This window comes from Canis lupus, chromosome 9 (genome assembly GCF_003254725.2).
Source record: "Canis lupus dingo isolate Sandy chromosome 9, ASM325472v2, whole genome shotgun sequence".
Taxonomy (NCBI): domain Eukaryota; kingdom Metazoa; phylum Chordata; class Mammalia; order Carnivora; family Canidae; genus Canis; species Canis lupus.
The window spans coordinates 19,185,899-19,212,767 of NC_064251.1; the positions used below are offsets into that span (position 1 = coordinate 19,185,899).

Below are 26,869 nucleotides of genomic sequence, written 5' to 3' on the forward strand. Positions count from 1 at the left end.
TTCCTTCCTCATTTCCTTCCTTCAAATCCACTCTTAGATTTTACTTTTGTATTCAAAGGCCCTTGCACTGCAGTTTGAGGAAGATGGGCTGACCTGCTGCTACCTGCTCCGGGTAGAGGGAAGAATTGGCTCGGGGTGGTGAGCTGGAACTTGCTCATCTGGCCACCATCTGTCTCTGCAGGTGTCATGTGATTCTCCGAGGGAGCTGCTGTGTGAGTGGAAATGCTCTCAGTGCTGGAGAATGGACCCCCGGGCTGCCATCCCGGTAGGCAGCGAGGGAGGCTCAACAGTGGGGAAGAATGCCCAGGACAGCCATTTCATTGATTTTTCTCACTTTGAAATGAATGAGTATTGTCCAGAAAGTGAGGCCTTAGGCTGAGAAAGCTATAGCAGGAGCAGGCTCTGAGGATATCCTGCCCTTTCTAGAACATCTTTTTGGTGATAAAATGGGAATTTACAAAAAAAATGGTGGTGATTCAACATAGGCTACCTAAAGAACCTAAAGAGCAAAGATTTCTCCAAAGCAGAGTTAGGTATGACCCATAAGTACATGAAAAGATGCCTGACATCACTAGACATTAGACAAATGCATTCAAAATCACAAGAGACATCTCCACACTCTCTGGGATGCCTCAAATCAAAATGACATAATAGTAAGTGGTGATGTTGTAGAAAAAATTAGAACCCTGGCACACTGCTGGCAGGAATGTCAAATGGTACAGCCATTATGGGAAGGTTTAGCAGTTGCTCAAAAAGTTAAACCTGGAGTCAACATACAACCCAGCAGTTCCACCCCTAGGTATGTACCCAGGAGAACTGAAAACTTCTGTCCACACAAAAACTTTTGTTTGAATGTTCATAGCAGCATTATAGCCAAAAAGTGGAAACAACCCAAATGTCTATTAATCAATGAATGGGTAAATAAAATGTGGGGTGTCCACACAATGGAATATTATTTGGCAGTAAAGAAGAATGAAGTCCTATTATGTGCCACAGCATAGACAGGCCTTGGAAACATGCCAAGTGAAAGAAGCCAGATCCAGGAGGCTACACCCAGTATGACTTCACTTAGGGAAACTGTCCAGAATTGGTAAATCCACAAAGATAGAAAGTAAATGAGTGGTTGCTTGTGATGGGGGGAGAGAGGTACAGGGAGTGACTGCTGATGGGCACAGTGTTTCTTTCTGAGGCAATGAAAATGTTCTAAAACTAGGTAGTGGCTATAGTTTCACAGTTCTGTGAATATAGCAAAACCATTGAACTGTGTACTCTAAATGAGTGAATTTTATGCTATGTAAATTATGCCTCATTCAAGCTGTTGTAAAAAAAGAACATTGGACTTTTCAGAAAACATGAACTGTTTGGGCTAAAATAAAAACAAAACAGTAAAATATCCATAACTCTATCAGTTAATAATTCCAACCAGTTTTTCTGCATTCCCTTCTAGTCCTTTTCAAAACACTCGGGACATTTTGACATGCTCAGATTATGACTGAACTGCCTTTAAATTTCCAAAGGATTTTATGTATATGTATTTTAAAATTTACTTACTCAACAAATATTCACTGAGTACTTATATATGTGCCAGGAACTGTGCCAAGTGTCGAGAACACAAAGATGATTAAAAGCCAAGTCCTGCCCTCAGGGTAATCCCCTGCAGTGCTGAAGTTCAGGAGGTATTTTTTCCATTTAACAGATGAGGACATTAAGCTCAGCGAGGTTAAGTGAAATGTCTGAGGTGACCCAGCTGGTGACAGACAAAGCTGACACTAACCTGGGCCTATGCCAGGTGTTGGATCTTTCTCAGTGTAGACCATGCTCTTCTTTTCTTTTCTTTTCTTTTCTTTTCTTTTCTTTTCTTTTCTTTTCTTTTCTTTTCTTTTCTTTTCTTTCTTTTCTTTTCTTTTCTTTCTTTTCTTTTCTTTTTTCTTTTTTTTCTTTCTTTCTTTCTTTCTTTCTTTCTTTCTTTCTTTCTTTCTTTCTTTCTTTCTTCTTTTCTTGATTTTATTTATTTATTCATGCGAGAGAGAGAGAGAGAGAGAGAGAGCGCCAGAGACATAGGCAGAAAGAGAAGCAGGCTCCATGCAGGGAGCCCAATGTGGGACTCAATCGCAGGACTCCAGGATCATGCCCTGGGCTGAAGACAGGTGCTCAACCACTGAGCCACCCAGGTGTCGTCCCTATGCTCTTATTTTCATGTTTGAAAACAGCACTTGGTGCCTCTTGATGGAGTCAGTCATAAAAAGCCTCACCACTGCCGTAGGTGGATTGCCTGAGCTCCAATAGCTGTAAAGGTGATGGAACCAGTACTTAAACACAGGATGTATGGCTATCAATTCACTCAAGTTCAGTTCCTTTTTTTGTTGTTGTTTTTGTTTGAAGTTCAGTTTAATAATATAAAATATAAAATATTTTTGCAAAAAAAAAACTATCTCTGGATGATATAAGTATGTGATTTTTCCTTTTTTTCTCCATGCCTTGTCTTTGTTTTCTATAATTAGCCATGCAAGTTTTGCTCCATGTCTATGTACTGCATAGATGCATACACATTTGTGGGTGTGTATTTGGCAATAAGCAGTTACATGGCAGGATCTTCTAAAGCCTGTGTTATGTCTGACACTGATTAGGTCATCAAGAAGAAGCTAGTGGGATCCGTGAAGGCATTGCAGAAGCAGTACGTGTCCTCGGACACAGTGGTCACTAGCGAGGATGGAGATGCCAACACCATGTGCAGTGCCCTGGAGGCCGTATTTATCCACGGCCTGCTCGCCAAGCACATCCGAGCTGAGACTGGAGGGAAAAGGAAGAAAAGCGCCCACCAGAAGCCTCTTCCTCAGCCTGTCTTCTGGCCCCTCCTGAAAGCTGTCACCCACAAGTGAGATCAGCTGGGGACCTGTGGGTGGGGGAGGAACTTCAGAGTGTGGGACTTGGGGCTTCCTTTGTCCAGCTGCATGAGAAAGCAACAGAGACACTCTGTGTTCTAGAACGGAGATGGGCGAGGTAGGGGTTTTGTTAGACTAAGCCTCAGAAGCCCCTTAGCCCTCAGCAACGGCTCGGGGTGCTTCAAGCCCATGGCTGGTCACCTTTAGCAAGAGCCACCTCTATACCACACTGTAGCAAACTTCAGTCGTTGCAACAGAGAATGTGTGGTCCACTAAGCCTAGAACCTTTACCATGTGGCCCTTTTACAAAAGAAGTTTGCTGACCCTGCCTTAGAATGTTTCAACAGCTATATTATACTCAGGACAAGGTATGGCATTTTTTATAAAAAGTGGAATCCAGAGTATCTGAATATTGACCCTAGGACACTTGCCTCTGTGGCCCTGCTGCTAAGTGCCTGGGCTGTGGAGCAAGTAGCTGGCACTGTTCCTCCCCGGGCTACTTAATGCTACCTTCTGCCTGAAGGTGCCTTGTCAGTCTTATCTCTCTTTTCCTGCTGACTGCCACTCCCCACTCTCAGGCTCTTACCCCACTCCTGGGTAACAGTGGCTTCCTAATTGTCCTCTTTATCTCATTCTGTCTTTCCTTAGCTCAGTCAGTGGGGCAGCATTGACTGAGCTTCAGCTAACCCAAGCTCATTCACTGAGCACTGTGGAACCTGGTCTGCACTCTCACGGGCAAGACATGCGCAGGACGCTGAGGGGCGTTTACGTCAGACCGAGGATTCAGGAACTCAGTTTGGTACTTGTAGGATCTGATCTGATCCAGAGTGGCGCACCACTGTGGTTGAATCACTTTCCTGTACAGAAACTCTCAGGCTCTCAAATGCTAGCCTGGAGTCTGATTGGTTAGGTTGGGGGCCACAGAATCTGTATCCTGACCAAGTTTCCAGGTGATTCTGATGCACAGCCGGGCATGGGGACCACTGCCTCCGCTTTGCCCCACCAGTTGGGTACTCAAGACCCTGCGTTACCTGATTTTGCAACCCAACCACCCTTCCTACCTCCCCATGTTGTAATCGGAGTGCTCGCCGCTCCTGTTACAGAGCTGTCACTCCCCTGCCCTTGGTACCTTTTTCCTGTCAGTCCTTTGGGCCTAGAAGGTTACACTGCCATTTTCACCTCACGAAATCCCCTTGGCCAGCTCAGATCCTACCTTTTCTATGGCCTTTCTCTTACCAAGACCTGGAAATAATTGCTGGCTCCCACCCCAGCCCTCCTGACAACATGGTTCACCTCAGTGTGCCCGTGAGAAGTAGTTACCTGGATTGAGGGCAGGACCATGTCTTTACCCTGTATCTTCACAGCTCCAAAGATCTTGTACTTAAGGGCTCATCAGACATCTGCTGGAAGAGCGCATGACGTCAGGGGCCCCCAGGTAGTTGTAATGAAAATGGCAATTATCCTTCCTGACAGCGACCTCAAAAAGCTGGGGGTTATGGCTTATTATTTCTAAATTCCTTGTAGAGCACTATTATCCAAGATTTTTTTCCAGCCTCTATATATTTACAGTTATTATTATCGGCTCTTGTTATCCAGTGGATAAAACAAGACCTCAGTGATTGGAAATCATTTCTTAAAACAAGTCTGCCCTCCCCATCCCCAGACACATCATCTCAGAATTGGAGCACCTGATCTTCGTGAGCACGGACGTGGGCCGCTGCCGGGCCTGGCTGAGACTGGCCCTCAACGATGGCCTGATGGAGTGCTACCTGAAGCTGCTCCTCCAGGAGCCAGCCCGCCTGTGCGAGTACTATCAACCCACAGCCCTGCTTCGAGATGCCGAGGAGGGGGAGTTCCTCCTCAGCTTCCTGCAGGGACTGACATCCTTATCATTCGAGCTCTCCTACAAGTCTGCCATCTTGAACGAGTGGACGCTTACCCCACTGGCTCTCTCTGGGCTGTGCCCACTCTCTGAGCTTGACCCCCTCACTGCCTCCGGGACAGAACTACAGCGGAAAGAGTCTCTGGATTCAATTTCCCATTCCTCAGGCTCAGAGGACATCGAAGTCCAGCACTCGGGCCATAAGACCCGACGGAATAGGAAGCTCACTGCCTCCTCCCTCAGCCTGGACACAGCCAGTTCGTCCCAGCTGTCTTGCAGCCTAAATTCTGATAGCTGTCTGCTCCAAGAGAATGGCTCCAAGAGCTCAGACCCATACCGTTCCGAGGAGCCCATGTCCTACGACTCAGACCTGGGGACAACAAATGCCGATGATTCAGACCCCTCTCTGCAAGAGTGAGTGTCCCTCCCCACTCCTTCCCCCACTTTCTTCCTTCCTTCCTCCTTCTCTTCCTCTTTCTCTCCCTTCCTCGAGCATGTGATTGTCTGTTACTGAGCACTGACCTCTATAAGGGCATAAAGAGAGACAGAGGACATCGTCTCTCTCCCTCAGGGACCAGAGTCTCTGGGACCTGTAACTGCAGGCCATATAGGGCAGTGGGGAGAATGGATTTAGGTGGGGCTCAGACCTGGATCAGGCTCCATCCAGCGCTGCCCCTGGGTGAACTTGAGCAAGTTACCTCATTTCTCTGAAGCACAGTGACTGAACTAACAGTTCAGAGTTATATATACTATTCCAAAAATGCAATGGAGCATGATGGATAAGGGTACTCCTCTGTGACCTCCCAGAAGGCCTTGGGAGGACACACACCCTGAATGATGAGGAGATAGTAGACAAAAGGAGCCAAGCAGATGTGTGGAGGAAGAGTGTATGGAGCAATGAACTTGACTAGAGGGGGAGCCTGGGCAGAGCCTTCTCTTTAAAAAATTTTTTTTTATTTAAGTATAGTTGATATACAGTGTTGTATTAGTCTCAGGTATACAAAGTGATTCACCATCTCTCTATGTTATGCCATGCTTACCACAAGCAGAGCCTTCTTTATCCAGGCTTTTTAAACAGTAATTTTAAAATAGATAATCTATTTTTATGGTTGGAAAAAGTCTAAAAATGTATACAGTGAAAAGCCTTTCACACCTCTGTCACCATAATTATTAATTCCTTACATTTTCTTCTGATGTTTCTAAATGCATCTAACAAATATGAATATACAGATTTTTTTAATGTTTTTTATTTCTTATCCCTGACCCCTTTCTCCAAAAGCTATCTTAAATACACTGTTTGACACCTTGTTTTGGAAGAGATAATATCAGAGTATTTTTTTTGGAGTGTCATATCAGAGCTTCTTTATTTTTTTTATTGCATATTTTTCTATCACTGGTTAGTTTATCTAACCAGCCCTGTATTTAATGGACATTGGAGTTCACCATTTCTATAAATAGCCTGTTCATGTGATCTTTCTGTTCATGTGATCTTTTGATTCTATGCAAGGATCTCTGTTCAGTAAATTCCCAGAAACAGAATTGCTGAGCCAAAGGATACATTAATCTGTGATTTTCACAGATACTGCCTATTTACTCTCCATTAGGAATGTACCTGTGTTGTCTCAGCTTCGTCAGCAAAAGGTTTTGTCAAATTTTTGGATATTAAAAAAAAATTTTGGATATTTGTTCATCTAATAGGTAGATAATGGTGTATTTTATTGAGTACTTCCTTCAGCCAGACCCATGCTCCCCCACCTGTGTTTCGGACCTTCTTACCTACTCCTGGGTGCCCCCACCCTCCTGCTTCAGGTCTTCATAGGGTTCCCAGCTGGTGTAGAAATAACACCAAATTGGGTGCTGGTATGGACTGGCTTGCAGTGCATCTAATTTCAAACCTTATTCCATCACCTACAAGTTCAATAACAGCTGGAAAACTGCTAACTCTACAAAGTTGTTTCTTCATCTTTAAAATGGAGACTCCCTCATACTGTCTGAGAATCCAGTCAGATGCCTGGGAGTGTGCTGCACACATAACAGTGTCTGGTAGACCCCTGAAGTGGCTTCCAAGCACTGAGCACATGAGATAGAACTTTTGAACATCAAACGGGAGAATTTTTTTATTTTATTTATTTTTAAAATAGTTTATGTATTTATTTATGGGAGACACAGAGAGAGGCAGAGACATAGGGAGAAGCAGGCACCCTGCAGGGAGCCTGATGTGGGACTCAATCTCAAGACCCTGGGATCATGCCCTAAGCTGAAGGCAGACGCTCAACCACTGAGCCACCCAGGCACCCCTAAATGGGAGAATTTAGATAGAACATACTGGAAAGGAGCAATCTCTACCTATCCACTGGGCTGGTGGCGTTCATTCACCTGTTGGAGCCCTTCGTTCTCCCTCCCTCCTCCCATAGGCCAGCCATGTGTCTTTGTCATGTGTCTGGCTTTTATCTTTCATGAGTCTTGTGATTGGAAAATTCCAGCTGCAGCTCATTGAATCAGTGACTGTCCACCCTGGGTGGGAAGTGTTGTCCTGGGCGTGATGGGAAAACTCGAGGGAAGAGGGTCAGGATGTACAGATCAGTGCTGGGCAGTGGTGTGAGGAAGCAGCAATCACTGAACACATGCAAATGAACAAATACTCATCCAGCACCATCCCTCTGAGAGCTGGGCTTGAAGTTGGTCTTTGCGTATCCCCAGACACCAGCTCTTCTTAGAGGGTATGTCTTAAGGGTAAAGATTGTCATCAACATTTAAGAGTTCACTTAATTTTATTATATTTGTGACTTAAAATTAGGCATGTATACCATGTGCTTATAACTCTTATAACCTTAAAATCACGACTCTACAAATTAAACATAAAGTATAAAACACGTAACATTCTAAATGAGATGTATTAATTTAATGTTTTCTGGAAATCAAATTGCAGTTTGCTTTGTGAATAGAGGATTGATGCCCTGAATGGCTTCTTTTGTGTTGGTTGGGTCTGAATTACAGCGACCACTGAGTAGCACGACTCCAGTCCAAAGGTTAGGAGTGTGGAGTCAGAGCCACACTACTGGAGTCTTCCATCAACCAGCTCCCTGACTTGAGCAAGGCATTCATTCAACCTTTCTGACCTTGATGTTCTCATTTGCAAAATGGGGATAAGAATGCTAAGAAGAATTAATGAGTTAAGGTATGTCAAGTGCTTAGAGCAGTGTCAGACATAGGATGAGTGCTCCAGTAGGTGGTATCATTGTCATTTTACTACTGGCATCCTGTGACATCAGTTCTCCCACTGTTCATCTCTATATACACAGCTGCAAAACTGTGGGTAGTGGTATTTGTCAAATGTCATTGTTATAAGGCCTGCTCTTGGGGGAAATGATTTTTTGCATATGCAGCCCTCCTCTGTGCTTTTATTAGTGCCCCTGACCACCAGACAGTGCCATGAACTGCAACACGCTAGTCCACATGCTCAGGAAAAGAGCATGGCAGTGGTGCTAGACCACCTCATAAAGGGGGGAGGGGCAGAGGGAGAGAGAGAAGCAGACTGCCCAATGAGCAGGGAGCCTGATGTGGGGCTCAGTCCCCGGATCCTGAGATCATGACCTGACCTAAAGGCAAATGTTTAACCTACTGAGCCTCCCAGGCACTCTCGAATTTTTGAATAGACAGTTTTTGAAAAACACTGCCCTGAGCTAGACAGAACAAAAGTGGAAGGACTGGAGTGGTTTCAGTCCAATGTTGCATTTTCTTCAAAGGTCTTGAAATTTTTCTTTCTTTTGCCTGTTCTTCAAAATTTCATCTCTAAAAAAAACACAAAAAACAAAACAAAAAAGACCCTCATCTCTAGCACTTTTCTCCACTTGATGTATATCTTTCTTATTCGCTTTGGGTCCTGACAACTGGCACTGATTCTGGTGAGGCTCTGTGAACTTGACCTTGACCTTGGTGTTGATTTGTCAGAAGCTCTAAATTATCACACAAGCTTGGCATTTCTTATTCCAACACCCAGTCTACTCTGTCATTAAAATTTGTCTTACAGGGACGCTGGGTGGCTCAGCGGTTGAGCATCTGCCTGTGGCCCAGGGCAGGATCATGATCCTGTGGTCCTGGGATCGAGTCCCACGTCAGACTCCCTGCATGGAGCCTTCTTTTCCCTCTGCCTGTGTCTCTGCCTTTCTCTCTCTGTGTCTCTCACGAATAAATAAATAAAATCTTTAAAATAAAAATACAAATAAAAATAAATAAAATTTGTCTTACAGATTAGGATTCATTGATAAGCATTTTCATAATGCAAGTGAATATTTCCATAATTCTCCTTTCCTTACATTTTAATATTCATGAACATGGAAGCTAAGCAGTTTTACCAGTGATGATAAGAACAGCCACAGAAACAAATTGAGGTTACTGTTTATTGAGTACTTACTTTGTGCTAGACACTCTCCTAAGCATTTTGCCTGTTATCTCACATAGCCTTTACCACAGTCACAAAAGGTGGATGCTGTTAATATGCCTGTTTTATGGGTAAAGGAATAAAGTCCACGAACTAAGGAACCTATGTGGGGCCACAGCAGTGTGCCAGCCAAAGCCAGGATGCTGGGGCTCTGCTTTTAACCAGTTGCCACCCAACCTCTCAGGACTTCATGAGGACCTGGGACCTCACAGGGGACATCTGTCAAAAATCTGCCTCCCTAGTTCATTTCAGAAACTGGCCTCATTCTGTCACAATGGTTTGGACACATGCAATTGGTTAGCAAATGTCCCTTCCTTCGCTGCCTGTGGAAATTACCCCTTTGTGTCCCGTGCCTGTTTGCTGCAAGCTGTGCTCTTGGATTCTCATTGGTCTATTTTTAGAGTGATGCTGAGAGTAAGAACCAGTACCGACCTGTCTTCCCCCATAACTATTCTACCAAAACATTTACACTGTCATCTGATAGGTCACCCACTTGTTTGAGATATGATTCGCATAGCATAAAGTTGCCATTTTAAAGTGTCCAATTCAGTGGTTTAAGTTTCCTCATCCTGTGAGGAACCCCGTACCCATTAGCTGTTGATTTACTTATTCTGCACATTGAATATAAATGGAATCATACAATATGTGGCTTTTTGTGACTGCCTGCCTTCACTTAGTATGTTTTCAGAGTCCATCTGTGTTATAGTCATGATTGAATAGTCTATTGTGTGGATATACCACAGTTTGTTTGTCTGTTCGGCAGTTAGTGGGCATTTATTTTATTCCCACTTTTTGGCTATTATGAATAATATTGCTATGAACATTCATGTACAAGTTTTCTGTGGACATTGTCTTCTCATTCTCAGGGCTATATGCCCATGTGTTGAATTGTTGAGTCATATGGTAACTCTTTGTTTAACTTTTTGAGGAACTACCAAACTTCTTCACAAAAGCTACATCATCTCACATTTCCACCAGCAGTGTGTAAGAGTTTCACTTTCTCTACATCTTTGCCAACACTTAGTATTCTCTTTTTTTTAATCATTGGCATCCAAGTGGCACAAAGTAGTATCTTATTATGGTTTTGATTTTTATTTTACTACTATTTAATGATATTGAGCATCTTTTCATGTACTTACTGTCCATTTGTATACCTTTAGAGAAATGTCTCTGTAAATCCTTTGCCCATTTTTCAATTGGATTATTTGTTCTAGTGCTGTTGAATTATTAAGAGCTCTGTATATTCTGGATATTAGACCTTTATCAGATATATGATAATACTTATATATCAGATATACAATTTTTTCCCTATTCTCTGGGTTGTCTTTTTACTTTCTTGATAGTATCCTTTTGAAGCACAAAAGTTTTTAGTTTTGATGAAGTCCAACTTAACTATATTTTATTGGTTGCTTATCTATTAGATGTCATATAAGAAACCATCCCCTGATCCAAATCTATACCTGTTTCCTTCTAAGAGTTTTCTCTCTTTAGCTCTTAACCTTAGGTCTTTAAACCATTTGAGTTCATTTTTTACATGCTGTGAGATAGGAATCCAACTTCATTCTTTTGCATGAGACTATTCACTTATCCCAGCACCATTTGTTGAAAAGACTATTCTTCCTCCACTGAAATGTCTTGGGTTGAAAAATCAGTTGCCCCTAAATGCACGGGTTGGTCACCAATACTTGACTAGCTACCATGTCTTGAAATGTGGTTTAGGGTTGTGATGTTGTAGATAAGAGCAGAGCTCAGTCAGAAGACATTAAGGTAAAAAATTTCCATAAGGTGACATTAAAGGGAGTTTGACATATCTTCTGACCTAGTCTAAGCCATTAGGGCAGATATGTGCAATCTCTTGGGTACCAGATAGCTTTAAATCTTCATTTGCCTATGACATACTCGACTGGGTTCATAAGCAGAGGAGGAAACAGCAAATGGGTTTACTTCAGAAATAGATCTTGTATTCCCAGAAGCCTCGGGAGAAGGGGGAGCAGCCACTAGCCGGTGGGCCTTTTAGAAGGCCCAGAAGTATGTTTTCATGTGCGTGTGAGTATGTGTGTGTATGTGTACAGAAGGCTCCCTATAGCCCCGAAGCACCACTGAGGGGCAGGAAGAGCCAGTCCCATTGGAGGAGTTAGCAGGTGCACACCCCACATATACTTGTGTACACACTCGTGTACCTTGTGTACACCAATCTCCAGTAGCAGTTCCTAGAACAGCAGGCTTCTCTGACTCTACATGCAGTCTGGGTCTGAGGTACACTAGCCCTTGCACTCACCCCCACCCTGCTGTCCACTGAATGTTCCAGGAACAGAGTGGGTTCTCACTTCACCTAAGTCCACTTCCTGGGGAGTGGGTTCTTGGGGCTCAGCTGTTTGTGCTGTTGGGGAGCCCGGCTCTCACACACTATTCCCTGGGGCTCTGCCACAATAGCATGAGGAAATGATTGCCTACACAGCCATTTGCTTGGCCGAGCAAGCTCTCCAGGCCCGCAGTAGCCTGTTCAGAAAGCAAAAGCAATGGGTAGTTTCCGTTCACATCAGTCCTTTCCACAGCTTTGTGAGCTTTGTCACTGGAGATCCTGGGACCTTGGGTCACTTGGCCATCCACTCTGCCTAAGTCCCAGCTGGGGAGAAGCTTCATGAGGAGTGTCAGAGGAGGGCTGTGTGGAAACAAGGGAGCAATGAATGATGAGGAGAGTGTTGTTTATTTTGGTTTTAAAATCACATAACAGCAGTTTTCCATTCATAACCACTGCCCCAGTAGCCTTGAGCATTCTCACAGACAACCTGTCACACAGGTTTCTTTGTTTAAAAACTTCTAGGGTGTTGTCGGAATTCACCAAAGCCCGGGTAAACTCTGTGCCAACCAACAGACTAAGCGGAGAAGTGGAGATTCCCACAGGACGAGCCTCGCTGTTCCTCCCCAGCCGGGAAACGAGCATCCCGTTTGATGTACCCGCAGAGCCCCTTCTGGCCCAGGCATCCCCTGAGATCCAAGATGGGTACCACAAGCAAGAGCCGCCTGTGCAGGCACCTGACACCCTCGGTTTGCAGCAGTTGGGCCCTGCCCAAGCTGTCCCTTCAGGAAGTGCTTCAGACCAGCAGTCTTCCAGAAGTGTGAGAGAGGTGGCCAGAGCAGTGCGCCAGGGGAATGGCCAGCAGGAGCCCCCGGAGGATGACGGATCTATGTGGAGCCTTGGAGTGTTTTCACCCACCAGTCCAGTGAGTGATACAAGTTTTTCAGGGGGGAGATCTTGGGGAGATATCTCAGAGCTGGTACACGGTGTCTCCAGCTAGTTACCGTGGTGCACGGTGCCTCCAGCTAGTTACCCTAGTTACCCCGAATGACCTCTACCTCCTCTCCAATAGCCCCTCATATCTCTCATGGTGGATGTGAGCCCGACACTGTGCCAGTCCCTTCCCATGAGGGTCTCTTGTCATTTCGCATCAATCCCATGGAGAAGATAATTCTCATCTGATGATAGACTCTGCTCTTAACCACTGCCGCTTATCAGTGTTAAGGCCTCAGGCCAGGCGCTTCACCTCACTAAGCCTTCCTCCTTAGCGCTTGTTATTATTCATATTTTCTAAAATACCAGGCTTTGAGAATACTCATCTTGCAACATAACCAGATTTAGAACTGCGCTGTCCAATATGGCAGCCACTAGCTGCACGTGGCTACTGAATGAGCACCTAAAATGTGGCTAGTGCAAACTGAGATAGTGCAAACTGAGCAAAGTTCCGACCAACGGTGAGCTCTTGTGCTAGTGGTGGTGAAGAGCACCATCCAGCACACACATGCACTCTCACACACCAGGTCATAAAAAGTTTTGAGATAATAATAAAAAGAGATACCGAGTATGAGACAGGAGATCTAAAACAGTTGGAGTGTTGAGTGAGGCTTCTGTAAGGAGGTGACATTTAAGCAGAGGCTTTTGCAACAAGAGTTAGCCATGTGAAGATTTTTATATTAAAGTAATCCTAGTTGCTATAACAAATAAATGCTAAAATGTCAGGGGTTTAATAAAATAGAAATATTTCTGTCTCAAAAAAATAAATAAATAAATAAAAATAAACACTGGATTTTGAAGGTTTAGTATAAAGAAAGTAAAATATCTCAATAATTTTTTATTACATACATGTTACAATAAGAATATTTGTGATATATTGGCTTAAATATATTATCAAAATTAATTTCACTCGTTTCTTTTTACATTTTAAAAATGTGGCTAGTAGAACACTTAAAATGACACACGTGACTGGAATTCTATTTCTGTTAGGCAGTGCTGTTCTAGAATAAGCCAGTCTACTTTGTTGATAATCCAAGGGAAACTAACCCTGGGAATCTTCTAAGCAGAGCCATGGGTCAGAAGCTTAAGAACAATCATCAAAGCTGTGGACCCAAACTCTTTTGCCATTGCATATTTGTTCTTGTGTCATGAACAGCCCAGATAGGAGTTGTATGCACATAGACACACAAAGCCCCGAGTTTACCCCAGCTCTGTCTGGGGTTCATGTTGGGTTATAGTCTTGCTTTTTTGGCTCCATTCATGCGTGTCTCTCATCTGGCCTGTAGCTTCCAGATCCTGTAACTCAGGATGGGGCCAAGGCCATGAAATAGATGAGGACACACACACACACACACTTTTCTTAACAGCTTTTTTGAGCTATAACTAATACCTTACAATTCACCTAACTAAAGTGTATAATTCAGCTTTTCTTCATATATTTGCAAGGTTGTACAGCTATCACTACAATTGAATTTGAAAACATTCCATCCCCCATAAAAGAAATCCCTTGCCATTAGCAGTGACTTCCCATCTGCCTCTCCTCCCCCAGCCTCACTCCTCTTATTCCCTGCAACCACTAATGTTTGTCAATAGATTTGCAGTTCGGGACATTTCACATAAATGGAATCATGTAATATGTAATCTTTTGTGACTGGCTTCTTCCAACTAACATACTGTTTTCAGGATTCATCCCTGTTGTAGGCTGGTCTGTACCTCAATGACTAATAGTTCACTGTAGATCCCTTTGTACGAACATGTCACATTCTGTTTTGTCTTTCATCGGTTGATAAACATTTGGGTTTTTCCCCATTTTTGGCCACAAATAATATTGCAGTGAACATTCATGTACAAGTTTTTGTGTTGATATATGTTTTTTTTTTAATATTTTTTTCTTTATTTATTTATGATAGTCACACAGAGAGAGAGAGAGAGAGGCAGAGACATAGGCAGAGGGAGAAGCAGGCTCCATGCACCGGGAGCCCGATGTGGGATTCGATCCCGGGTCTCCAGGATCGCGCCCTGGGCCAAAGGCAGGCGCCAAACCACTGAGCCACCCAGGGATCCCTGATATATGTTTTTAATTGTCTTGGATGCATACCTAACAGTAGAATTTCTGGGTCACATGGTAACTCTATATTTAACCTTTTGAGGAACTGCCAAACTGTTTTCCAAAGCAGTTGCCCCATTTTATATTCCCACCAGCAGTGTATTCTACATTCTTACCAACAGATCTTATGGTTTTTTTTAAAAATTGTTATAATAGCTATCCTGAGGGGTGAGAACTAGTATCTCATTATGGTTTTGATTTGCATTTCTTTAATGACTAATGATGTCGAGTATTATCTTTTTTTTTTAAGATTTATTTATTTGTTTGTTTGTTTATTTGTTTATTTATTTATTTATTTATTCAGAGAGAGCGAGAGAGAGGCAGAGGAAGAAGCAGCAGGCTCCATGCAGGAAGCCTGACGTGGGACTCGATCCCAGATCTCCAGGATCACACCCCGAGCTTCATGCAGGGCAAAACCGCTGCGCCACTGGGGCTGCCCCGAGTATTATCTTTCTATGTGCCTTTTGGCCCCAGATATGATTTGTGTATCAGCTTTGGAGAAATATCTCTTCAGAACCTTGACCCATTTTTAAATTGGATTTTTTTTGTCCTTTTATTATTGAGTCATAATAGTTCTTTATATATTCTGAGTTCTCTACCCTTTTTAGATACATAATTAGGAATTATTTTCTCCCATCCTGTAAATTGTCTTTTCACTTTATTGGTGGTATTATTTACAGCATTAATGTTTTCAGTTTTGATATAGTCCAATATATCTGGGGGTTTTTTCTTGTATCATTCGTGCTTTTGGTGTCATATCTATACCCATTTCCTAATTTAAGGTCGCAAAGATCTACTCTTATGTGTTCTTATAAAACTTTTATAATTTTAGCTCTTATATTTAGATCTATGATCCATCTTGAGTTGTTTTTTTTATATGGTATAAGGATGAAGTCCTGCTTGATTCTTCTGCATAGGGATATCCAATTGTACCAGCACCATTTGTTAAAAAGACTATAATTTCCTCCTTTAGAAGGTTTTTTTGAGAAATGATGTAAAGTGATCCTTAGTACATATCTCAGTAAGTACTTATCTACGATTACACTCTGTAACCACCATCCAGAGTAAAACATAGACCCTTTCCAGCCCACCACAAGGCTCTCTTATGCCTTCTCCCATTGTTCCCCTCCGTAGGAAGTGTCCATTCTGACTTCTAGCACCATAGATTCATTTTTCCTCTTCATGTACATGGAATCATACAATATGTACTCTTGCCTCTTTCACTGAGCATTATGTCTGTGAGAGTCACCTGTGCATTTTCCATTGTTCTGTAATATTCCATTGTAAGAATATATCCTGATGCATCTATCCATTCTCCTGCCAACAGACATTTGGGTTGTTTCCAGGTTTTGGCTATTATGACGAAAGCTGTTGTGAACATTCTTGCTCTTGCCTTTATACTCTTTTCTGTGGGTATATAATCTAGTAATAAAATTGCCATTGTCATCGTATAGGCATATGTTTACCTTTAGCAGATAATGCCAAGCATTTTCTAACAGTGCATGTACTGATTTGTACTCACACTAGCAATATATGAGTATTTTCGTTGCTCTTTATCCTAGCTGGTGGTGTCATCAGTCTTTTGACTTTTAGCCACCTTAACAGGTGTGCAGTAATGTCTCAGCATGTGTTGGTTTTTTTTTTTTTTAAGATTTTATTTATTAGAGAGAAAGCACGTGCGCACATGCAAGTGGTTTTGGGGGCGACAGAGGGTAGGGAGCGGGAAAGGGAGAGTCTTAAGCAGACTTGGTGCTGAGCAGAGAGCTGGATGCAGGGCTTGATCTCAGGACCCTGAGATCACAACCTGAGCGAAAACTGAGAGTCAGATGCTTAACTGACTGTACCACCCAGGTACCCCTCACTGTGGTTTTAATTTGCATTTCCCTGATGACCAAAAATTTTGATACTATTTCATTTCCTTATTGGCTGATCTTCTTTTGGAAGTGTTTAAGTCGTTTCATTCTTTTTTTTTTTTTCAAGATTTTATTTATTTGAGAGAAGGAGAGAGTGAGCACAAGCAGGGTAAGGGGTAGAGAGAGAAGCAGACTCCCCAATGAGCAGGGAGCCCAATGCGGGGCTCCATCCCAGGACTCCAGGATCATGACCTGAGCTGAAGGCAGATGCTCAACCAGCTGAGCCACTCAGGCACCCCCGTTGTTTCATTCTTTTTTTTTTTTTAATTTTATTTATTTATTCATGAGAGACACAGGGCGGGGGGCAGAATCACAGGCAGAGGGAGACGCAGGCTCCATGCAAGGAGCCCGATGTGGGACTCGATCCCAGGACTCCAGGATCATGCCCTGGGCCAAAGGTAGGCACCAAACCGCTGAGCCACCCAGGGAGCCCCCCGTTGTTTCATTCTTGAGTTGTATTTTCCTTATTTATTTATAGGGGCTCTTTATGTGTTATGGGTATGGTCTTTTACTAGAGAAAAAATACAAAGCAGATATACATATGGTAAATTTCCTCTTTGAGTCTATGGCTTGCCTGTTAAATCTCTTAATGGTATCTTTTGTGGAACAGAAGTTCTTGATTTTAATGATCTTTATCAATCTCTCTCTATGGTTAATATGTTGTGTGTCTATTTTTTAACTCTTTGTCTACTCAAAGCTGCAAGGCTGTGAAAACCTTGTATTTTCATCTAAAAGCTTTAGTGTTTTACCTTTTGCAGTTAAGTTTATGATCCCTCTAGGATTAACTTTTCTGTATGGTGTGAGGTAGGAATCAAAAGTCATGTTTTCCATTATGGATATCTGAATGATCAGCACCATCTATTGACTATGAGTATATAAATCATGCCACTGTGTATAAGTGAGGGTCACAGTTTCCATTTTTGCTATCCTGCAAATTGCTTCAGGGCCCAGAATGTCACAGGACCCTGAAGGTTATGAGCAGATAACTGTCAGCACTTTCGGAGGGGTGAAGAAGAAAGTCTCCACAGCCCTTGGCTTGAGCTTGAAGCAGAGGGCTGTCCTTAGGGTCGGTGACTGCGTGTACCAGCAGAGCTCCACAGAATGGCATTGACCAAGTCAACTTCGCTCCTGTCCAGGATCTGACTTGTCTTGCATAGGCTCAGACATCTTGTCTTGCCAGGGTCCAAGAGCTGATGGGACAGGGCAGCTTGTCACCCAGGCTCCTCCTCTGCTCACCCAGGCTCCTGCTCTGCTCACCTAGCATGGACCCTCTGGCCCCCTTGCAGCTCCTGACACAACAGACTCCTTTCAGCCGCAGGCCTTTCCATTTGCTGTTGCATCTGCCTGAACCCTTTCCCAGACGGCTCCTTTTCTTCGCCTTTGTCTTTACCTTTCCTGAGCACCCTGTCTCGAAAGCACTGTCCCCAGTGACTCCCCTTCCCATTTGCCTGCTTTACTTTCTTTGTAATACATGTCACTGTATGAAATCATATCGTCTTTCGATTTATTTTCTGCCTCTGGACTCCAATATCAGTTCCGTGTGAAAGAACATGTCTATTGCCTTCTGTAATGTCAGCTCCGAGCACTGTACCCAGGAGAGTCTAGGCATAATTAGTAGTTTCAACTCTCAGAGATTTCGAGGTGCCAGCTTGTCAGTTTACACTGAGAAATATACCATCTAGTGCATGGGGTGACAGGTTGGTCTGACCAGAGCAGGCTATGCATCCCTGCAGGCCTCAGGGGAGTCAGCCTGCTTAGTTTACAGGACCCACTCATCCCTCCACTCAGTAGATAGTTGCTGGGCACCACCATGCGGCGCACCTACTCACACTGGCCTGGTGGACCCCCAGCCTTTGGTCAGGGTGGAGCCCTGGCCTATGTGTCACCTCTATAGCTCTCATCTTTCTATGCTTCTGTCACTTAGTCACTGCTATTTATTGACACTTTGGCAGCATGGGGTGGGCAGTGGGGGCAGTAAAGGGTGGTCACTGTCCAGTTGTGTAACCAGGAGAGCCATTCAGTCTTTCTTTAAAAAAAAAAAATTATTTTAAATTCACTTGACACAAAGGCTCTGCTCTGGGCCAAGCACCATGCTTGGTATGGTGATGGAACAGGATGGACAAGGACCCTGCTTCTTGGGGGCAGACACTGCATTAGACAAGTCATTACCCACATCATAATTACACTGGCAACTAGTGCTGGGAAGGAAGGGAGCAAGGAGTAGGGGAACTTTTATTTGTGGAATCTAGGAGGTTTTGAATTGATTTCTCAGATTCACTCCAGGGAACAGTCTGAATTCTAAGACTTCATCCTAATCACTGCCTTCATGGACCACCTGCCTATAGCATGTGGTCCCCTCCTCCAGGCCAGAGTATAGGCAACATTTTTCTGCCTGATATGAGGATAGACTGGACAAAAAGCACTTTTTCTGAAAACAATCCAGACCCCTAGTATCTCCCTCCTCAGCCCAACTCCCCTCTGAGACCTAAAAGTTGTTTGTTTACAGCATCCTGTACCTTTAGTAACTCAAGTGGCATTCCTGTGTCTTGGGTTCCTAGTGGCAGGCGCTGCATGGGCTTCGACCTTTGGTCAGTGGTGGTTTCCCCCACTGTTAAAGGGGCAGGAAACTGGCCAGATGAGGGACCCTGAGTGAGCAGAAGGTATGAAGGTGGCAGGAAGGGGAGAGAGAAGGGCAACTGTGGTGCACTTCACCCTTCCCACTTCATGGGGGAGAAGCCTTGGCTGGGTCACAGCTACAGAGCTCTATTCAGGCCTGTGCACAAAAGCTGCGAGGACCTAGTGTTCCAACTGTTTTTCTCTATTGCCTCAGAGAACAAAAGATGTTTCCCTGGAGTATCATTTCCTGGTGGATGAGCTGTGGCTGCTGGACTGTGTCTGAATATTTCCTAGTAGTCAGCCTCACCTCCTGAGAGAGAGAAGCCCTCACCAATGAACATACATCACCTCACAATTCACATTTGGCTCGTTCCTTCCAGTCCCCTCGCCCCACCCTTCTTCTTTTATGCTACAGATGTTTGGATAGTCAAGATTTATTCCCTCATCTGTTATAACTCTGTGCCAGGCAAAAAGAAAAATGAAAACTTGTAAACAGCTTTGTGGGTGCTAGGCTGGGCATGAGCAAAGAATGCCATGGGAGCTCAAAGGGGTCCCTGACTCAGGTGGAATGTGGGAGGAGTGTAGACTGGGGAATAGTAAGGAAAGCTTTCAGGAGGAGGTGATAGATAACCCCTGAGCTGAGACTAAAAAATAGTGGTCTCTCCCTTTAGAGCCATCAGCTGGAGCTGGGAGGCCACAAGACTTCCCAGGTATGTGCCCCAGGCTCGGTGAGGTTCCTCCTGCCCATTTTCCTCAGGGACCTCCCCTGGGTCATTCTGGCCTAGGCAGGCTTTGTTCAGAATTGTCTGTTGCAGATGGTCCTCAAGTAGCCACCCTGATTGACACATTATCCTGTCACTGGCAGAAGGAAGCACCTGCTAATTCTGAGGGTTTTCAGAGGAAGCCCTGGAGACTCAGCATTGTCAGGCCCCCATGCTCCTGACTCAGAGCTCTTCACTCGTGGCTTAAGGAGCTATATAGTATATAGTATCTGAGTGGATTAAACAGTCCAAAACAATCCTTCTAGGGCAGTCACAGCCCTGCTCTCCTTCCTTGTCTATAGGGCAAGGCGGTCAATCTGATTTAGGGGTTGGAAATAGCAACTTCAGGGTGAGGTTGGTGACACTTAACAAAACAGCTGGGCTGAGCCCACCCCTTGTGTGAGTCATTTCCTCTGTGTAGACAGCCACTTAGGGCAGTCCAACCAGCTTTCTTCTTGCCTCTGCTCATCCATGCTTAGGCACAGAAAATCAGGGAGTGCTTCAAATAGTGGGAAAAAAAAATCCAATCCCACAATCCCCTGACCCTAGACCCATCCCACTTCTCTCAGCCAGTGAACAACTTCAGACTCGACAGCAACAGAAGGGCAGGGGCAGGGCCTGGCTCCCTGGGGCTTCAGGAGCCTGCTCAGAAGTGAGGAGCCCCAGCACAGGTGGTCAGTGAGGACTCTGGGTCCTGCTCACCCATGCCTCCCTTATCTCAAACCTGATAAGCAGGGCTGAAAAATTCTACAGCCCTTCAACAACTGATGCTGGGATAAGGGGATATCCACATGTGAAAGAATAAAGGTGGACCCCTTCCTCACCCTATACACAAAAATTAATTTAAAATAGATGATAGACCTAAGTGTAAGAGCTAAAACTATAAAGCTTTTAGCATAAAACATAGGAGCAAATCTTTGTGACCTTGGCTTAGGCAATGGCATCTTACCTATAACACCAAAGGCAGGGATCCCTGGGTGGTGCAGCGGTTTGGCGCCTGCCTTTGGCCCAGGGCGCGATCCTGGAGACCCGGGATCGAATCCCACAATGCGCTCCCAGTGCATGGAGCCTGCTTCTCCCTCTGCCTGTGTCTCTGCCCCTCTCTCTCTCTCTCTGTGACTATCATAAATAAAAATAAATAAAAAAATTAAAAAAAAACACCAAAGGCAGAGACAAAAGAAAAAAATAGATATGTTGGACTTCAAAAAAGATTTTTTAATTTCATGCCTCGAAAAGCTGTTGCTGGGCTTTTTTTTTTTTTAATTTCATGCCTCGAAAAGCACCAGCAAGAAAGTGAACAGACAACCCCCAGAATTGGAGAAATTATTTGCAAACCATAAATATGCTATAAGCCTAGTAACCCATATACCCTAGAATATATAAAGAACCCTTACAACTTGTATTTGTTTCCTAAGGCCTCTGTAATAAAATACCATAAACTAGAGGGCTCAAAACAACAGAAACATGTTCTGTGATAGTTCTGGGAGCTAGAAGTCCAAAATTCAGATGGGGTTGGTTCCTTCTGGAGGTTTTGAAAAGGAATCTGTTCTGCACCCTTCTCTCAGCTTGGAGTTGCCGGCAATCTTTGATGTTAATCCTTGATGTTCCTTGGCTCAGAGACCCTTCACTCCAAGCTCTGCCTCTGTCATCACATGGGTTTCTTGTTCTGTGTCTCTGTCTTCTCTTGGGATTCTCCTCTGTATGTATGTCTTTTCTCCTCTTAAAGAAGACCAATCACATTGGATGAAGGGTTCACCCTCTCCCAGCATGATTTCATCTTAACTAATTACATCTGCAACAACCCTACTTCCAAAAAAGATCACATTCTGAGATACTGGGGCTTAGGATTTTAATATATCTTTGTGGGGGATGCAATTCAACCTATAGCACAAGGACCAAAAGACAAACCAATTTAAAAATGGGCAAAGGATTTGAATAGACATTTCTCCAAAGGAGATCTACCAATGTCCACTAAGCGTAAGAAAGATTGCTGTGTCATTAGACATTGGGGAAATTGCAAGCCTAAACCAAAAAATGGTACTTCACACCCATCAGGATGGCTATAATCAAACAGATAACAAAAAATGGTAGAGAGGATGTGGAAAAATCAAAATCCTCATATGTGGCTGGTGACAATGTAAAATGGTAGAGCCTCTTCGGAAAACAGTTTAAAAATTCCTCAGAAAATGGGATGCCTGGGTGGCTCAGCAATTTAGCACCTGCCTTCAGCCCAGGGGGTGATTCTTGAGTCCCAGGATCGAATCCCACATCGGGCTCCCTGTGTGGAGCCTGTTTCTCCCTCTGCCTATGTCTCTGCCTCTCTCTCTGTGTGTCTCTCATGAATGGATAAATAAAATATTTAAAAAAAAAAAAAAAAGGATCTCAAATCCAGGTTCATTTGTCTCTAAGAGCTGTGTGACCTGACTCCTATAATTAAAAAAAGAAAGAAAAATTCCTCAGAAAGTTAGACACAGTTAACCATATGACCCATCACTTCCACTTACAGGTATGTGCCCAAGGAAATGGGAAAACATACGTCCACACAAAATCTTGGATATGAATGTTCACAGCAGCATTATTCATAATCACCACAAAGGGGAAACAACCCTAATGCCCATCGGCTGGTGAGCAAACAGTGTGGTACATCTGTACCACGTGATACCATTTAGTAATAAAGAGGAATGAAGTACTCACAGCTACTGTAACACGGCAGACCCTGAAAACCTGATGCTGAGGGGAAGAAGGCAGATGCAAAGCCCATGTGTTAGAAGATTCCATTTTAATGAAACATGCAGAATGGACAAATCAATGGAAACAGAAAGTAGATTATTGCTTGCCTAGAACCGGAGCAGTTGAGGGGAAATGGTGATTGACCACTCATAGGCATGGGCTTTCTTTTTGGAGTAATGAAAGCATCCTAAACTTAGATTGTGGTGATGGTTGCACAACTCTGTGAACACACTGAAACTCTTAAACTGCAAATGTGTCAAAGATTAATTTAATGATAGGCAAATTGTGTCTTGATAAAGATGTTCATTGAAAACAACCTCTGTCTTCACTCTTTTCCACTAGAAAAACAAGAGCTGGATCTCAGAGGATGATTTCTACAGGCCTCCCCAAGAGCCTCCCACAGAGAGCCCCTCAGAGCGCTCTGCGGCTCCTTTCGGAGGGTCGCCCGAGTCAAGGCCTAGTCTCCTCAGGCGTTGTTCCCAAGGACCAAGGAAAAGCTTCTCCACAGGATCCTTAGACAAAGCCTGTGTGCCTTCCCCAGGAAGCAGGAGAAGCAAGGCAGCCGCTGCACAGGAGCATAAGAACTTCAGGGTTGTGCACCGCCGGCAGATGGGTAGGTGGCCGCAGGGCTCTGCGACCTCGCACTGCAGGCACAGGGCCTTCCAGAGAGCAGGGCTAAAGGCCCTTTATCCATTACCAGCTGGGGGGGGGGGGGGTGTCTTCTCCTTACAAGCACAACCTCTTCCCCAAATGTAATATGGAGCACCCATGCTGAGTAATTCGGGAAAGCATTTCAGGAGAAGTACTACGTTTTCTCATAATATCTCGACAAAATAATACTCAAAAACCTGTTTCATATATTGAAATATTGAAACTTTTCCCCTGAAGTCATATGATTATACAAAATTCTGGGTTCTACCTGGAGCCTAGAGCAAACCGTGCCTCCTGAAGGCATCTCAATGTCCCTTCCCAAGGCCTTCATCTTAGTTGGCTTGTTTGATGGCTCTGGTGGGGTGTTATCAGCTCTAGTTAGTGTCCTCTATGTGCTGTTTACAGTGATACCCTGTGAAATTCTAGAATGCGTTCAATAACCATAACCTAATTTTTCCATAATCCGCATAAACAAAAAAGTATGACCTGGAGTCCTAGAGTCCATCTCTTTCTCGCTTCGTTTTGTGTTTGCAGTGACCCAACAGACAGTTCTTGCCAGGTTCCTGGCTTGAGGGGTATGGGTAGAGCCCTGGTCTCCATGCTGGCTTCTTTTAGGTTTTTCTTTATGTCCATGTGGTAATTGTAACCATGCCAGAGAATGTGCTTCACACCTAGGCTGTCAGGTTCCCTGAAGGGTAGGAAGACCCTATACAATTGTTTGAAATCTCCAAGGCTAGTCCAGGCTGGGAGAGAGAAAACTACGTGTCTTTCGGATCCCCGGTTAGGGGCAGACCCCCTATGAAACAGGGAGCATTTCTACATGTGCTCATTCAGCAGATAGTTATCTGTGATATGCCAGGCTGTTCTAGGTGCTGGGGACATGCAGGAAGTGAAATGAAGTCTCTGTCTTCATAGACTTCTGTCCTAGTGCAAGAGACAGGAAATAAGAAAATTAACAGGTAAAGGTACAGTATGGGCTGGTGATAATCATTGCCATGGAGAAGAGTAAACTGGGGAGTGCCAAGATGGGGAGTATACTATTTTATATGGGATGGCCAAGGGGGTCCTCATAAATAAGGTGACATGTGAGGAGATGTGAAGGAAGGGAGGGAAGAAGGCATGGGGCGACCTGTGTGTCTCAAGCAGGGAAACAAATGCAAAGCACCTGTGCTGGGCACATGCCCAGGAAACTGAGGAGATGAGGGCCAAGTGACAGAGGGCCTCTCGGGCCACAGAAGGGCCATTAGCTTTTGCTCTGAGGAAGATGGCAGCCATTGCAGGGTTCGGGGCAGAGGGACATGGTCTGACTTCCTTTAAGGGGGGGGGCATCCTGGCTCATATGTTGAAGGACCTCAGGTAGAGAGACCAGTCAGGAGGCTCTCACCATAAGCCAGGCCAGGGGTGATGGCCAGCTGAGCCCATATGGTGGCTATGGAGGTGGTAAGAAATGGGGTTTCTGGGCTATGCCAGCAGGATTTGCAGATAGACTGGAGATGGGGTGTGGAAGAAAGGGAATCAAGGATAACTGCAGGGTGTTTAGCCCAAGCAGCTAGAAGAATGCAGTGTGCCATTTATGAGATGAGGAATGTTGGGAGAGAAGTTGGCTTGCAGTGGGAGGGTCAGGAATTCATTTCGGGCATGTTAACTTTGAGGGGATATTACATGCTAGATATTAGACGTACACACAGCAGGTGGAGATCTGAATCTGAGGTTCAAGGGCGAGGTTCAGGCTGGAGATAAAAACCAGGGCGTTGTTGGCATAAAGCCCTGAATGTGGGTAAGATCATGTAGGAAGTGGGTATCGCTGAAGAAGAGGCCCCAGGGCTGAGCTCTAAGGTGCTCCAATGTTGAGATGTCAGGGAGAGAAGGAAGAGCAAGCCCAGGGGACAGAAGAGTGGCCCGTTGGGGCAGAGGAGGACCCATAGTGGCAGTCCTCAGCGGTCGAGTGAGGGAAGTGTTTCATGAGGGAAGGAGGGCTCAGCTGTGTCCAGTGATGCTGATGGGTCAGGCCAGATGGGGACTAAGGATTAGCCTTTAGATTTGGTGACCAGGAGGGCATGGGGCTTTCCAAGCACAGTTTCAGTGGAAGGAGGGGACAGAAGCCTGACTGGAACAGATTCAAGATGGAATGGGAATTGGGGAACTTGAGATCGTTGTGATACCTCCTTGGGGGACGAAGGAACAGGGTGGTAATTAGAGATGTGAGGGCCGTCAAGAAGGCTATTTTTAAAGATGGCAGAAATAACAGTGTGTTTGTGTGCTGGTGGGAATGATCCAGGAGGGAAGGGAGAAAGCAGTGACACGGGAGAGGGAGGATGGGTTGCTGGAGAGATGCCCTTATCCCTGAATAGGCGGGGGCGGAGGTCCTCTGCTCAATCAAACAGAGGGGTTGGCCTCAGACTGAGCTGTCAGTTCATCTCTGGTGACAATGGGGATGTCAGAGTGTGGGTACAGATGCTGTAGCAAGGGGTCTGTGGAGGTCATCTTTTGAGTGTTTTTTTGTCTCAGATAAACAATTCAGAAACAAGGTCAACAAGCTGAGGGTGAGGACGGGATGAAAGTGCTCAAATTTATTCTGGTGGCAGCCACTGTCCACACCGCTGCAGGGCCTCAGGAGGAAGAGGGATGGCCCACTGTCTAAAGTGCCCCTTTCTGCCCCCAGGGCTGTCCAACCCATTCCGGGGTCTCATGAAGCTGGGCACCGTGGAGCGGCGAGGGGCAATGGGCATTTGGAAGGAGCTCTTCTGCGAGCTCTCCCCTCTGGAGTTCCGCCTCTACCTGAACACCGAGGAGCGCACCTGCGTGGAGAACTGCTCACTGCTGCGCTGTGAGTCTGTGGGGCCGGCGCACAGCGATGGCCGCTTTGAGCTGGTCTTCTCTGGCAGGAAGCTGGCACTGCGGGCCTCCTCCCAGGATGAAGCTGAGGACTGGCTGGACCGGGTGCGGGAGGCCCTGCAGAAGTGCCGGCCCCAGCAGGAGGATGAGTGGGTGAACATCCAGTACCCAGAGCAGCCTGAGGACCCCCCAGACACCCCCCAGGGTGGCCTCCCCTCCCGCCCAGACCTGCTCACCGAGCCTGAAACCCTCCAGGGCACACAGTTCTGTTGGTCTTCTGCCCAAGTTCCCGAGCCAGATGCTATTAAAGAATCCCTTCTGTACCTGTACACTGACAGGACTTGGATGCCCTATATTTTCTCCCTATCCTTGGAGTCTCTGAAATGCTTCCGAGTGAGAAACAATGAGAAGATGTTAAGTGACAGTCATGGAATTGAGACCATCCGAGATATCCTGCCAGACACGAGCCTTGGGGGCCCATCTTGCTTCAAAATCCTCACGGCCAAGGCTGTCCTGAAGCTGCAGGCTGGGAATGCTGAGGAGGCCACTCTATGGAGGGAGCTGGTGCGCAAGGTCCTGGCGTCCTACTTGGAGATAGCCGAGGAGGCGGTGACACTGGGCGGCAGTCTGGACGAGAACTGTCAGGAGGTGCTGCAGTTCGCCACGAGGGAGAACGGCTTCCTACTGCAGTACCTGGTGGCCATCCCCATGGAGAAAGGCCTTGACTCCCAGGGCTGCTTCTGTGCAGGTGCCCGCTTG

The 26,869-nt window shown here is 45.1% G+C and overlaps 1 protein-coding gene across 1 annotated transcript in view; it reads left to right on the top strand.

Moving 5' to 3' along the window:
* The first annotated feature begins 222 nt into the window (after positions 1-222).
* The window catches only part of PLEKHM1 (pleckstrin homology and RUN domain containing M1), a 40,940-nt gene continuing 14,293 nt past the window's right edge, over positions 223-26,869 (top strand). The window contains 7 exon segments of the mRNA XM_035721193.2: positions 223-242; positions 244-265; positions 2,628-2,875; positions 4,546-5,178; positions 12,030-12,429; positions 22,967-23,237; positions 25,938-26,858. Coding sequence (XP_035577086.1) covers positions 223-242; positions 244-265; positions 2,628-2,875; positions 4,546-5,178; positions 12,030-12,429; positions 22,967-23,237; positions 25,938-26,858 — 2,515 coding nt within the window.